Genomic DNA, 14,829 nt, shown 5'->3' on the forward strand with positions numbered 1-14,829 from the left:
TAAAACGATCAAAAAAGATAAAAGAACAAGATCAGCAGAAGTCTATGGAACTTTCACAACATACTTACAGCCAAGCAGTGGGAGGTGGGAAAAGATTTGGGTGAGGAATGTAAAATTTACACAAGTTTGAAATTTAAGAGAGAATTTTTACAAAATGTTTTATGGATGGCATTTAGATCTTAAAAAGCTAAGTATGTATCTGAATTATTAGCCTAAATGTTGGAGGTGCGGTGATGAAGACGCAATATATTTTCATATACTGTATGGTGGACTTGTAAAAAGGTTAAGGCTTTTTGGATAAAAGTCTGGTGGAACATACAGAAGATTTTTAAACGGAGGTTAAAGTTTTGTCCGCAACTTTTTTTTTTGTTTGTTTTGTTGGGAATAATTACAGATGCTACAGTTGTGGACACTAAGTTGATGTTGAATTTAATTACGGCAGCAAGACTTTTGATAGGTCAGTACTGGAAGAAAGAGGAACTGCCGACCATAGAAGAGTGGACTTTAAAGGTTTCCGACCTGGTTGAAATGGTGAAGATTTCGGCCTATTTGAAAGATTACTTGCAAGAACGCTATATTATGGAAGGGAGAAAATGGATTGAGTTTATCCAGAATAAGTATAGGGTTAAGAGGTTTCATGTAGTATTCGAATAAGTCTTCTTTCTTTTTTTCTTTTTCTATCTTAGTTTTTTTATATATATATTTAATATTACTAAGGTTTGTTTTATCCTATATAAGCTAGAGAGTGATAGATTTTAGAGTTTATGGTTGTTAGTATATGGTTGTTTATGATTGTTTTTTTATATATACCTTGTATTTAGCTCTGGGAAGTCGGGGGGGGAGGGGGGGAGGGGGGAGAGGAAGGGGGGAGGGAGAAGGGAGGGGGAGGGGGGATTTTTAAGGGAAAAATTGTATGTTAAAACTTTTCAATAAAAAATAAGCCATTGTTCTACCCTGTTCTTCCGCAAGACCCTGAGAAAGTGAAGTCTCTGTTGGGCGTTTCTGGCCACCTGGGTTGTATTAACTTTCCAAGTTCAAATACACTCCACTCAGTGGTTTCAAAACAGTCCTGCAGCTGACTGAGAGCACCCACTGGCCAGATTTTAACCATTTTCATGACTGGCTGAATTCTTTTCCTGAGAGGGACATACTTCGGCCACAACAGAATTGAAAGATGGTCAGATGTACCCAGGTGGGGGAGGGGGATTGCTCTGTATGCCTGTTTCAGGTTAGAGTACACATGGTCTAAAGTGTTCTTCCCTCTGGTGGAGAATTGCACATACTGCACAAACTTAGGGAGAACTGTCTTTAGACAGCCTTAATTGAAGTCCCCAGCCATGACAAGAGCACGACAGCTATAATAGTTATTTAGCCTTTAAGATCCATAGTATTTAACTTTCGGGTAACCCAAATTTCCCCTATTTCATTACATAATAGTTGTCATATCTAACAAACACATATTGCTTAATTAAATACACTCTTATCTATTTGAGAAATATATTTCACAAATATATTCTATTTGTCATCCTAGTACCTCATCACTTACTAATAAAGTATCCTTTATTGTCTCAATCCAACTTCCATATTATAATTCAAAACTATATTTTAATAGCTAATTTTCATTTCCCTTGTAAATCTAAATCCTAAATATTAAATCGAATAATATCTTTTACAGTCTCCCTTTAGCCCATTAAGTAACATTTTAGGCTCTTCCATTATAGATAAAAAAGACCCAATTTTTAAGTCTAACTCTGGCTTTCTTTTTGTGCCAAGCAGGTTTCCATACCAGTGCCCTTAAATCCTCCAATGGATCTCCCTTCATTCCTACACATGTTATTTTAATCAAGGGAGACCATCCAGTTGTCAATTTTTCAAAGAAGCTGGCCCCTTTGTAATCATTGAGTTGTTGCTCTAATAGTTCATATCTCTGTATTTGGATCAGTATATTTGTCATCAATTCGGTCTGGTCTTCTTCTTCTTCCGGTTTCATCTGGCTTGAGTTGTAGTTGTTGTTTGGTTGTCTAAGTTTTCAGTATGTACTTGTAAGTCTTTAGGCCCTTCCATCTTAGTGTTGTTTTCTTCAGCTTGTGTTGTTTTTTGAGTTGTAGATTCTATAGTTGAAATCAAGATTTCTTAGTAGATTGTACTTGTTGTTCTTTAAAGTCCCCTGTCTTGATATTAATTTCTTCCTCTTCTATTGCTTTTTGAATTGTAAGTTCATCAGTTGAAATCAGGGCTTCATTTTGTAAATTTAGGCTGGCACCTTTGTCTTTCAGTCTGGAGTTCAATAACTCAGTAGTTTCAAGGATTTTTTCAAGTATAAGTTTATAGTTAAGTTGTGGGTAGTATTCCTCCATTTCTAAGGTGTTTACAGATAGATCTTTAGTGGAGGCTATTTTTAATAACAATCAGTGACTGTCCACCTCCACAGTTCCTGGGAGTTGTTTTCACCACCAGCTGTTTCAAATTCTTATCTTTTTTTGATAGTGCTAAGGACAATTAGTTCAGTAACCAGGTCTCACAGTGAAAAATAAATTTCATTGCTGTACCAGGCATCGCCACAAGATGTCCTCAGTAGCATATAAAATCTTTTTCAAACTCCAATTAAGCTTTTATCCAGTTTAAATTTTTCCCTTTTTTTCCAGCTTAGCAAGTAGGGTAATAGGTCCCCGTAGAAATAGGGACTTTTTGGGACCCCAAATAGCCAAAAGGTGCAAGTCCAATTTTTTAGTTCTTTAATTTAGTTATACTTTTCTTTTCTTTTTGAAGCTTTAATTCCCCAAGTAGGCAAATGCCGCTATTCCAAAGGGGGGGGAAGAAATTTTCAAAATGCTCCCAAAGGAAAGTAGTTGGGGGAATAAGAAAGGTAGGATCTCACCCAGTTCCTCCGCATTGCTTTCTTCATGCTTCTTAGTGCTTTTGGCTTTTGGCTGGTATTGTTGTGATTCAGGGTCAGCCTGTGGGTTTGGCAGTTGGGTCGGATGACTCAGAGGAGGAGGAGGGGGTGTTGAAGAGCTTGCTGAGGGGATTGGACAGCTTGATGAGAGCCCCCAGCCAGGCCCCTCTCATCTGGTCATGACGCAGACCCAGCTGTGTGAGCCTGACTGCGTGGATGAAGATGACCCACAGCTGGCCCTGTTCAAGGACGCCCGACGCAGGAGGCAGTCAATCAGGAGTAAACAGAGGAAGGCAATGGGGCACCTCAGAAGGAGGCAGAGAGAGGCCACGCCCTGAACTGTATTTAAGGGGAATGTGTGGGAGGGCTGGTTTGCTGAAGACAACCGCTTGGATAGTTCCTGTTTCTTAGCTCCTGTTTCATGGTTGGTGTCTTGTCTTGCTCTGTTTTATGTGAATAAATTTGGCAGGCTTTATTCCAGCCTCTTGCCGCTTGTAAAGGGGTTGTCCCTGCTTTTGCTGCAGGGCCGGTAGCAGGCTGGTACAGAACAGTTATGGCTTAGTGATCGGCCATGTTGATGGCCAATCTTTTCTTCGTTGGTCCAAAGAAGCAGCTCCGGATCAAACAGAGGGGCTTCTGCCCCTCTGCAATCAATCGGAGAGCCTCCTCATGGTCATCCCTCCTCCAAGAAGAAAAGCTGGGCAGTGGAGAGGAGAGCTCTCCCTGCACATCTGTCAGTCCCATGAGCGCAAACCAGAAGCCTCTTTCATTGATTGATTATATCTATCAAGTCATTGTTGACTCTTATCGACCATATGGATAGATTTTTCTCCATGATAATCTGTCCCTAACTTTTCAGGTCTTCCAACAATTCATTAATAACTACCATATTGAGTCTATTCATCCTGCTGCTAATCATCCTCTTCTCTTTCTTTCACCTTATCCAGCATTAGAATTTTTGCCCAAGAGCTGAGTCTTCACATAATGTGTCTAAAATAGTGTAATTTGAGCCCAGTCATTTGTGTTTCAAGTGAGAACTCTGGATTGATTAATTAGATGATCCATTGGTGTTCTTGGCTCTTCATGGTATTCTTAGGAGTTTTCTGCAAATTCAAAAATTACAAACATCAGTATCCTTTCTGTCTTGATGTCAGACTCAGGATGGACAGCCTCTGGGGAGCACTCCCTGCCAAGGTGTGGCAGCCAGGTGGTTGACTGGTCCACACACCATCGGGTCATCTTCTCCCTCACTCTTGCTGTCGTAAAGGACCATCGGTGGCTCCTCTTCAATCAGAGTTCCATTCTCCCCCACTCTCAGGAGGGGAGTCCTCAATGACCTGAGTCACTGTCCTCAATTTCTCCTTTCCTGTCTTCGGTGGCTTCTTCAGCTTCGAAGGGGCTGTTGGCACTGGGCATATTGTAGCTTGATGGTCTTCCTGACCGCAGCAAAAGAACATGATGGGCATGCATTTGGCAGCCTGTTAGGGGCTTGGGATGCAGCCACCAAATGTTTTCTCCCCAAGGCACACCTCTCTTGGCTTTTCTTCAGCCATGGGCTGATGCCACCACTGCCCTTGTAAGCCACTAGGTCTAACTCCATGGTGATAACTAGTTGGTATCAATCACTAAGCCATTTCAGGATTCCTTAAGCCAGACACAGGTGGAAGAGGTTGTGGCTCAGCCCTTCTTAGAAGTATTGGGTCAAGAGCTGCTCTGGCCAGTGCCTCAGTCTCCCTGTGATTCTCCTGAAGCCTCAAATGTACTCAACCATGGGTCTAGTTCCTTGCCTGACATTTTGGACTTCCAGATCCACTCATTGCATCTGTGTGGGGTCTCCAAACCGGGCCTTGAGTCTGCAGAGAAAGGCATCTGGATCTGCCAGATCAGGGGCACCCTCATCATGAAGAATGGTCACTCACACTGCTACTTCCCCTTTGAGGTTGCCCATGATGACATCTGCTTGGGCCACGTTGTCAGGGTAGTCATCTCTGTACTGATCAAGGTGGGTCCAGACTTGATTGAGAAAGAATGCCAACTTCACTGGGTTCCTATCAAAAATCACCTTAAGTGGTGGGGGTGGCAGTGGCCAGAGGGCCTGTACCAGCTGGCGCCTCTGTGCTCACGCATCACCATAGAGGTATATCTTTTGCTGGAACCCTTACCTGGGCCCTGGTGGGGCCTGCCAGCCTGCATCCCTGAGCTGAGGGGCAGGGACCAGTGGAGGGCTGCAGGCTCTCCATCCCGGATTGGGACCAGGCTGGGGTTGTAGCCCAGGTGGTGGGCTAATAGCTCCCCCAGCCCCCACAGCTGCTGCTTCCATTGAGGGTGCCAGTGCCAGGAATGGAGCCGAACCTGCTCAGGGTCTGAAGTCCAGCCATGGGACCGACACCCCTCCATGGACTCCCAGGCTGCTAAACGTCTGCCTGAGTTGCTCCACCTACTGGCTGCCACACCTTGGCAGGAAGTGCTCCCCAGGGGCTGTCCATCCCAAGGCACCCTGCTCCCACCAATCTAACCCTCTGCTCTGCTTGGGCTGAGGGCAGTACGATCGGAATTTGGCTTCAATGGCTCTCCATACCTCTTCTCTCCACTTCTCCAGTTCAGGTTGGCTCCACTCCTTGTTCACTCCTTGTTCTCTGCTAGAGAACAAAGAACTACTGGATCGGTTAGACCGAAATATAAGTAAATGGAAATGGATAAAGAAAGTGGAATCTTTTCAGTAAACATAAATGGATTGAACTCCCCAATTAAAAGAAACAAGATTTTTAGGAAACTATGGAAACTGAATTTGGATATAATTTGTTTGCAAGAAACACATATAAAAGCACAACATTATAAACTCAGGCATCTTCCTTTGACTCTTCACTACCCTTCTGGAGGCTAACAGAAGGGCATAGGCCAGGACCCCTCAACAGAGGTGGAATTGTTTAGAGAGCTAACTTAGTGTCAACCCCCAGCTGAAAAGCCCAACCAAGCAAAACATCAGAGCCATTGCAAACTTCTAATGATTACTTTTATTGAGCAGAATCAAACCAGTAAGGTCAAAGGAAAGGTAGCTCTAAGAAAAGGGGTTGGGAAGCAGTTAATTAAAAGAATGAAACTTTTCCCACCCCTCTCTGACAGTACAGGTCACATTGTCCAATACATCTTCTAGTAATTATTATGAGAACAGACTTTAGTTTGCCAAAACAATACTTTAGCAGCTTCAGGTCTCACATTGATAAAGGACACCTGTAGATTCAAAACTCTCTTCCCTTCCTCCCCCCTCTGTTGGAAGTTAGAAGCACACTGTGGTCATAAAGGCAGTTGGTTTCATAGCTTGACACATAGATTGTCAAAGTTTACTTTCTCCTCCTCCCTTTCACACTGATTAGATGCCATGCTAAGATATAAAAAATGTAACTCAATAAATTTGACACATTCAAGATTTTAAAAGATAAAGCAAACAGGCTTCACTGACCCAACATTTCTGGAATACCTTTGTCTCAGGCAGATAATAAACAAATCACTCTTGGGGGCAGCAAAGCAAGAAAGCAATAGGATTGCCTCCCCCTTCCCTTACTCCACCAGGCATAGTAAAAAAATTGATATAAAACTTTTGTTTTCAGGGAACTAAAATAGCCCTCAAAGAATAAATAGGAAAATTCCTGAAAAATTAATTTGGGGGTTCCCCCTGATGTAACATGCTAGAGAAATCATGTTGCAAGCAACTGCCTATATGATGCCAACAGTTTTTCTTTGGCAACAGATACAGACATGGCTTATCAATGCCTCCCTCCTAGGGTTGAGAGGGGAAAAAACAGCCCCAAATCACCCAGCCAGCCCTCATGACCAAGATTTGAACTCACAGTTCTCTAGCTTTGTAGCCTGTGGCCGTACCCATGAAACCCAATTGGTTCTCTGTAAAGGTTTCCCTTCCCCTCCTTGGCTCCAAGGAAAAGGAAAACAAATTGAACACAAACATTATACAGCAATTAGTCATCTCTTTTGCAGTAGCAAAGAGATCCAAAAACACATGCTGTAAATAAAATTTCATAGGATTGTTCCTTTTAAAAGAAAATAAATAAAGGTTATTCTTTTATAAATGGTACCAAATGTAACACCAATGAATTGTATCAAATGTAACACTAAGATGTGGGGGCCATCTATTTCCTGCTTAGACAGAGAATTCACACATGGTAATCAACAAAGTTCTTTTGAAATGTTAAAAAGGATACTCACCTCAAGAAGGTGAGTAAAACAAGATAGTGTAGTGACAGATGTAAGGAAGTTGTTACAATAAGTCTTTTGGAAGTAAAGGTTCAAAGAAGATCTTTTAGAAATGTAAATTACTTCAAAGACTAACTTAAGTTTCTTGGGGGGGGCATGTATTGAGAAAAGAAAGTATAAATGCTTGCTTTGAAACTTGCTCGGCGCGCTCTTTGAACCCAATCCAACTTGGGAAGGGTCTAAGAGGCCGCATTTGCAAACACTTTCTTTCTTTATTATTTTCTTTATTATTTTCAATTTCTTTTCAATAAATCTTTGTTTTTGTTAACTACACTTGTCTTTGAGTTGTGAGTATCAAAGTTTGGGTTTTTAAATCTCACAATCTTGGCGCCCAACGTGGGTCTTGAAAGAGCCTCTTGGGGCGAGCTGTTCTCAGTAAAGTCCAGGGGCGCGCCTGTTGATTTCAACTGCCTGGAGTTTTCTGAGATCTAGCTTCCCATTGCAGGCTCTGAGCCAAACTAAATTGACAATTCTGGTCTACAAAATCAAAGAATAGGAAAAAGGAAGAGAGTCAACAACTGAGGCCCAGGACCAGGTAACCCAGTGCACTGGCCCAGGTAAGAAACTTTTGCCCCGAAGGAGGGAAGCACGCAATTGTACCTGGGTGGTCAGGAGAGCGATTGTGGGAGGTTTCTGCGATAATGGCTGTGTGAGTGTGATGGGCTGTGTTCTGGGAACACTGGTAAGTCCAAAGCGAGTGCGGACCTGAAAGGTTGCATTTCCTTAACCCGCAAGGGGAAAGGACAGCCTGAAGGGAAGCGAACTGGTGTTGAAAATTTTGAGTGGCCATAAAATCGAGAACCTCAGGGAACCATAATCAGGGAAACTCTCAAAGAAGATGGGCAATTGTTGTAGTTGTTGTTGTAAACCTAAAGAAAAGAAAATTCAAAGAAATAAAAGCAAGTTTTTCTTCTATCTTTTTCTTTTAATCTAGCTCTTTGGACTATTCAATTCCCTTTGTCAAAGGTGAGGTGAGGAGGGTGCTACTTTTCCCCTCCCCCTTTACACCTGCAAAAGACCCCAGGTTCAAAATTCCTTTTAGTCTTTCCCCACTGTCTTTTGAAGTTGGTGGGATAAATTGGAGGTAACCATAAATGTCCCCCCTTTTCAATTAAAAAGGGGAGACCTGTTTTGGCCTAAAACCCCATATATATATTTATATTTATATATATATATATATATATATATATATATATATATATATATATATATATATATATATATATATATATATATATATATATATATATATATATATATATATATATATATATATATTTGGACATTTGGAACATTAAGCTTGGACTTGGAATGGTGAGAAAAATAGGAGATGGTTAAAGGGCCCTATAGAAACCATGTTCGGTTGGAATCACCTCATGATTTTTCTCACCTCTTGTAAGACAAGCCATATGTCTAAATAAATGTTGTTTTAATAGTATCTGTGTATATATGTCTGTCTGTGTTGTTCTGTGTTATTTCCAAGACTTGGAAGAGGATCAAAATCCTCTCTGATAACACCAAACAAAAAGGCCTTATTTAACAACGTATGGTTTGTCTGGAGAAAGTATGAAATGAAATTTTTGTATATGAAATTGTTTATGCAAGCAGTCAGAATGGAAGTGAATGAGTTAATTTGCTGATATGTACATGTGTGTTAGCCTTCAAACATCACTCACCCCCACCAGTTCCAGGCTGTGAAAGGAATAGTAAATTGCAGATTTTATTGTAAAAGTAAATGAAAAAACAACAACGAGACAAGTTTCATGGACAATGTGTGAGAGAATTTATGGAAAATGCATAAAAAATTTAGTGGTGAGATTTTTGTAAAATTTCTTTTACTCCTGTCTCTTTCTCTTCCCCCCTCCCCAGTTACTTTACAAGAGAGCGAGAACGAGAGCGAGAGAGAGAGGGGGGGGAAAGGGAGGGCTGGTCATTTTAACCATTTTTTTCTGCTTAGAATTCTGGTCTGAGGAAGGGGGAGGGTGTGAAATGTAATGCCCACTCTTGCAGTTTCAGCTTGTAATTTTTTTTTGAAAGAGGATACAGTAATTGTTGGACAATTTTTTGGAAATCTTTGAGTTTTAGTTAAACATCACCCAAAAGAAATTACTCTGATCTTTTTGTGGAGTTGGTTTTTTTTTGATGTTTTTGTGTCTGTGTCCAGGACACATTGATGGAAGGTGATATCTGGGAGAATTTCCCTCCCTTAATCAGCACTAACCTGTGGATTTTATGCCTTACAACAGGCTCTGAGATTGTTAATAAAGGAAAAGGGGAACATATACACTGACTCCAAATATGATTATGGAATCTTCAATACTTTTGGAGAAGAGAAATGTAGAGGACTGATTAAGGGAAACAGTTGGCTCATGCAAAAGTTGATATAAGCTGTGGAAGCAGAAAAGACAGAAGTTAGGCCAGAGTGCCAGAAGGGCAGTGAATGAATGGATAATAGAAGGGAGAAACAGAAAAGTTGTTTTTAAGTTGGTTTGCACAGATTTGTGAATTGCATGCATTATTGTATGCCTTAACACAAGCCATAGAATGCTGAAGGAACAAGAATGTACTATAGAAATATGGAAAGTAGAAGAAAGTGAGAGGTGGATGTTGCATGATGGGAGATGGAAGTTGAAAAGACAAAAAATTTTAGCTAGAACACAGAAGCAGCAAAAAAAAGAGATAAATGCTGATGATACTACACAATGAACACTCCTCATAGGATGTGTAATAAATGAAAGACTGGTTTGCTTTATCAGAAACTTCTGAGATTTTTGCCATGAAGAATGTTAATTTCAAATTGTGTTGAAAAAGTGGAGATATCTGTATGATGTTTGTCATTCCATTCTTGTTCACAAGTTCTCTCATTCCTATAATAGAAACTGTGAAGCAACTATTAAATCTTTGTTTTTGTTATATTTTAGTTAAACAAATCTGTGATAAATAGAAGTAAATAAAAAGCTTTACAAAGTTTGGCGTTGAGGCCATTTCAATATAGGCCTCAATCGGAAAACTCTCTTTGTCCCTTTCAAATGATGTATGGGAGACTTTTGTTACTTTCAAGAATGTCAATGAGGAAGAGTAGAAAATTACTCAATATTTAATCTGGCGTAGGTTTTCTCTTCTATCTCAGTACAGGCCCAGGCTGCCCTACCACCTGTCTCTGGCCATTGTTGTTCCTGGAGAGTGGGTTCAGGTGAAAAGAACTGTCACCTAGAAATACCAGTCCTGAGTGGTCTCAACCATGACAAGTCCTCCTGATTTAAGGAATCAAGGCGAGTCCATGGAAAGTCCCATCATTCCCTCTCCAGTGACAAGCTTTGCAGCTGGACGGCCTGCAAATAAAATTTCAACCTGCCTCGCCTGTTGAACTGTTTCCATCCAAGTATGAGAAAAACCTCAATGGATTGGACTACCCTGGAAATCATGTTCCTGGAACCTGGACTGTGTATTGCAATATTTTTCTTCTGCTACTGTTGTTTCCCTCGTACCTTCTTTGGTAGAAGGAAGGACCACGGGCAAAAGGGAGTTGTGTTTATAACAAGGCTACGTATTCCACTTGCAAAGGGGCAACAGGGTCACTTCTTATGCTCCTGTCAATACAGTGCAGCTTTAACAACAACTTTAAATATGGACATATGGAGGAACATACAAACGTTACCTTTTGGGGAAGAATAACACCAGACTTATGGACAGGTGCCAGAAACTTTTTTTTTTGATGCATGTAAAGCTATTGACTGTAATCAAGCTAAATGGACTAAGTGTGGAGACAGGCGTACTCATTAAATGCCAAATATGTTTGCACATCCTACCCAACCTGGCATAATCAAAGGATTCCTGCAACCCGGCGTGCTTCAAGATAACCAGACTAATGGATTTTTCAGTATCATTTGAACTTGCTTTCAATTGAACCAGATACAAATATGGGTTCAAGTTGATCTTCCTGAACTGGAAACCACATTTGAGATTCCTTCAGTATCAAAGACATTTTTTTTTATTGATCTGGCCCAAACAATTGTTTCATTTTCAAATGTAAAGTTTGAGAGAACATCACTTCTTACTTTAATTTGACTTAAAAAGAAAAGGACTGTCCAACCAAATGGCTTCTCTATTTTGTCATTGTGGCCCTAAACTGTATTATTAGACCCCAGTCCGATATTACATATAAGGAATATGTCAAAGAAGTCACTGACAGAAATGTGAAAGCTTGTAATCACGCATATGTATCTTTGATTATGTGCAAGCAACTTTGTAGGTGCTTTATATTGGGAAATTAGTTATATAAAAGCAAATGTTTCATGCTTTAGTGATTGCTTATATGAAAAGAACATGACTTTAATAACAACAAAAGAGTGGGAAGAAATAAACAATGTTAATAATGAAGGTAGGAAAACAAGGGTTGGGGAAAGAAGATTCAGAATATAATAACTTGCTTCCACAGGAATTTGAAGAAAAATTAGGGAATGATGAATTCCTAAAAGTATAAAAGAATAATTCAGGTAGAAGAGAAAAAGGGTGGAATTAAAGGAAAATAAATAAAGGTTATTCTTTTATAAATGGTACCAAATGTAACACCAATGAATTGTATCAAATGTAACACTAAGATGTGGGGGCCATCTATTTCCTGCTTAGACAGAGAATTCACACATGGTAATCAACAAAGTTCTTTTGAAATGTTAAAAAGGATACTCACCTCAAGAAGGTGAGTAAAACAAGATAGTGTAGTGACGGATGTAAGGAAGTTGCTACAATAAGTCTTTTGGAAGTAAAGGTTCAAAGAAGATCTTTTAGAAATGTAAATTACTTCAAAGACTAACTTAAGTTTCTTGGGGGGGCATGTATTGAGAAAAGAAAGTATAAATGCTTGCTTTGACACTTGCTCGGCGCGCTCTTTGAACCCAATCCAACTTGGGAAGGGTCTAAGAGGCCGCGTTTGCAAACACTTTCTTTCTTTATTATTTTCTTTATTATTTTCAATTTCTTTTCAATAAATCTTTGTTTTTGTTAACTAGACTTGTCTTTGAGTTGTGAGTATCAAATTTTGGGTTTTTAAATCTCACACTTTGACAAGAATGCCCTCAAATATATTGTTAAAGATAAATCCAGACTAAAATGCAAAGGAAAATCACTGAAGTTTAACACACACACAAACAGAATATCAGAGTTGGATGTGTTGAAAGTAAAGTCTTCATCGTGATTCATCCAAGCCGGCATAAACAACATAGCAACTGCTTTAGAAAAAAGATTACAGTTTATTGAAGAGTAAAGCCAGACAGAAAGATGGCTCTGGCAGGGAAAAAAAACGATTAAGCACATGTAGGGAGTGGGTTTTTATATCCTCTTGAGCCTTTTCTTTTTCCTGTTCCTGTTTGAGGCTATTTCCTGTGTCATGTATACTGAGCTGAGTCTGGGTTTGCCCTTTGGCATCTGTGGGTTAACTCTATTATGTCCTGTCTTAGAGTTTCGGTGGGGTATGTAGATTTTAGGTCTTTGTCTTCCTAAGCTTCTAGCCAGGGCCTCCTACATCTGCATTTGTACAGAGCTTGGGGAAGGGAGAGCTGGGGCTATTAAGCAAACTAGGAATGCTTTTCTGGTTCTTCAATATCTTTTGAGGAAATTAATTTTTCTGCCCTTTTAATATTTTCTTCACTGGGGAGCTGACTTCCCAGAATCCCCTCCCTTTGTGCCATAATAGTGTGGGTGACACACTTTTACTGGCACAAGATTAAAATTGATCTGATCAGGGATAGTTGGTAAACAAGCTTTAAACTGTTAATGCAAAAAAGAAGAAAGAGGCAGCAGAAGAAAATATCCTGCAGTGGGAGCTTTCAACCCACAAAGTTATAAAAGTCAGGGCAAAATTTTGTTAGGTGGAAAAGAAATTTATAGTGTCCAATATTCTGTGCCAATTATTTTCAAATGTTGGATGTCATTTTTAGCTTCCAGTCAGGTTTTCACATTCTTCCCAAAATTCTTCACAGCCATGGTTTGCCTCAGTACATAACCACTAAGGGTTGTTTCCTGCCTTAGCTCTTAGTTCAGTGCATCCAAGTTTGTAACATCCAATTGAGGTTAACCAGTATGCAAACCAGTATTAAATTTTCTTAAATTGCATACAGTGATCTCTAAGACTCCCAGTCTGAGTCCAGCAGTGGAAGATATTCAGGGCTTAGGTTTGGAGATCTTTCTGCTACTTCCTCAGTCAGGGCATATGAATTGCAAATCACCTGAGGGGGCCTGGTTCCCTCCCCCTTGGAATTTGCAGGAAGTTGTTCCTACAAAGTTTTAATGACACAGGGCAAGTATCAGGCTGGAGCTTTACTGAAGGTAGGTGGAGGAGACTCAATGTGATTATGAATGGTGTGTGTGTGTGTGTGTGTGTGTGTGTGTGTGTGTGCAGCTACTAATACAAACAGGCAATGCAAACATTCTGGATAAATTTTCCCTCCCACCAGACAGAAGTCCCAAGGTGTTCAGGACTTGCTTTGCCAACTATTCCCAAGTGCCATCTCTCCATAAATACATTCAACTGGCTTATTACAATACAAATGGAGCAAGAAAGAAAACTTTACAATGAGTTTCCACCCTCCCCCCATAGTCTTCCTAATTTTGTTCTGAGGCTTTACGTGGGGACCCCTTCCTTCCTTCTGCAGTTTTCACAGGCATCTGGGGAAATGGTAGGACTTGGGAAGATCTTTTCCACTCAGGTTGCATGGTGGCTTTTTAGTGGATGGCTGGATTCAAATCCCAATTCCATGGCTCAAATGGATGGAGGCAGCATCTGGGTCAGTGTTCTCTGCTTCCAAAGGTTGTGGGGGTTTCATCTGTGCAGGGCTGAAAGACATGACAACAAAATCCCCCCCCCTTTCTGGGTGGACTCTCCCAGGAGAAGCAGACAAAGGCATGGAGCACAGGAGATAAGAAAAGGAGAAGTAGAGGGGGGGTAGCTTGCAGGCAGAGTTTGAAAAGTTGTTAAAGAAACAGATAGGCAGACAAAATGAAGACATCCCAGATGAGGACAAAAGAAAGGCTGGATTCTGGTAAGAGAACTTACATGAAAGGTCTCATTTCTGAACTGAACATTTGTAACATGTATAATATAACTTAAGGTTATATTAGTCACATGTATAATATAACTTAATGTTATATTAGTCACAATGTAGCTGGTCCAATAAAACAATGTAAAAAAACCGGTTTGCATCCATCAAAGAAAGGGACTGAGTTACTTGGCAATAAACTCACAGATTTTTCTAGAGGAATATTTAAACTAAACAATGGGGACAGTGAGTTAATTGATACAAAACATCCCTGTCCCCGGCAATCAAAAAATTACAGGGTTAGCAGTGCATGTGTGTACAAGAATATCAACCTTGCTATCAAGCAAAATCAAGCTTTTAATAGCGAGTGCCACACAAAGTGCACTAACCAAACAGGTGGTAAGAAAATAGGGGAACTCAGGCACCAAATAGGTTATGTAGAAAGTAAACACAGGGTCAGTCATAAAGGACTCAAATGTCTATACACCATTGCACAGAGTATGAACAGTAAACAGGGTGAACTAGAAATTCAGGTAAATGAGGGCAGATATGATAATGTTGCCATTATGGAAACATGGTGGGATGAAACCCACAAATGAAACACTCAACTAGAGGGATTTAAATTATTTA

The 14,829-nt window shown here is 40.2% G+C and overlaps 1 protein-coding gene across 3 annotated transcripts in view; it reads left to right on the top strand.

Annotated features, from left to right (window-relative positions):
* IMMP2L (inner mitochondrial membrane peptidase subunit 2) overlaps positions 1 to 14,829 on the top strand; it is a 350,157-nt gene that overhangs the window by 295,610 nt on the left and 39,718 nt on the right. The window contains exon 6 of one of the 3 annotated variants that reach the window (XM_083366722.1): positions 10,296 to 10,521. The exons of the other annotated variants lie outside the window; for them this stretch is intronic. Within the exon in view, the coding sequence (XP_083222848.1) occupies positions 10,296 to 10,379 (84 nt within the window). The 3' untranslated portion in view covers positions 10,380 to 10,521. Of the gene's footprint in view, positions 1 to 10,295; positions 10,522 to 14,829 lie in introns of those variants that run through there. 3 annotated transcript variants of the gene reach the window in all.

Source organism: Vipera ursinii, assembly GCF_947247035.1.
Source record: "Vipera ursinii genome assembly, chromosome: 6".
Classification (NCBI taxonomy): Eukaryota; Metazoa; Chordata; class Lepidosauria; order Squamata; family Viperidae; genus Vipera; species Vipera ursinii.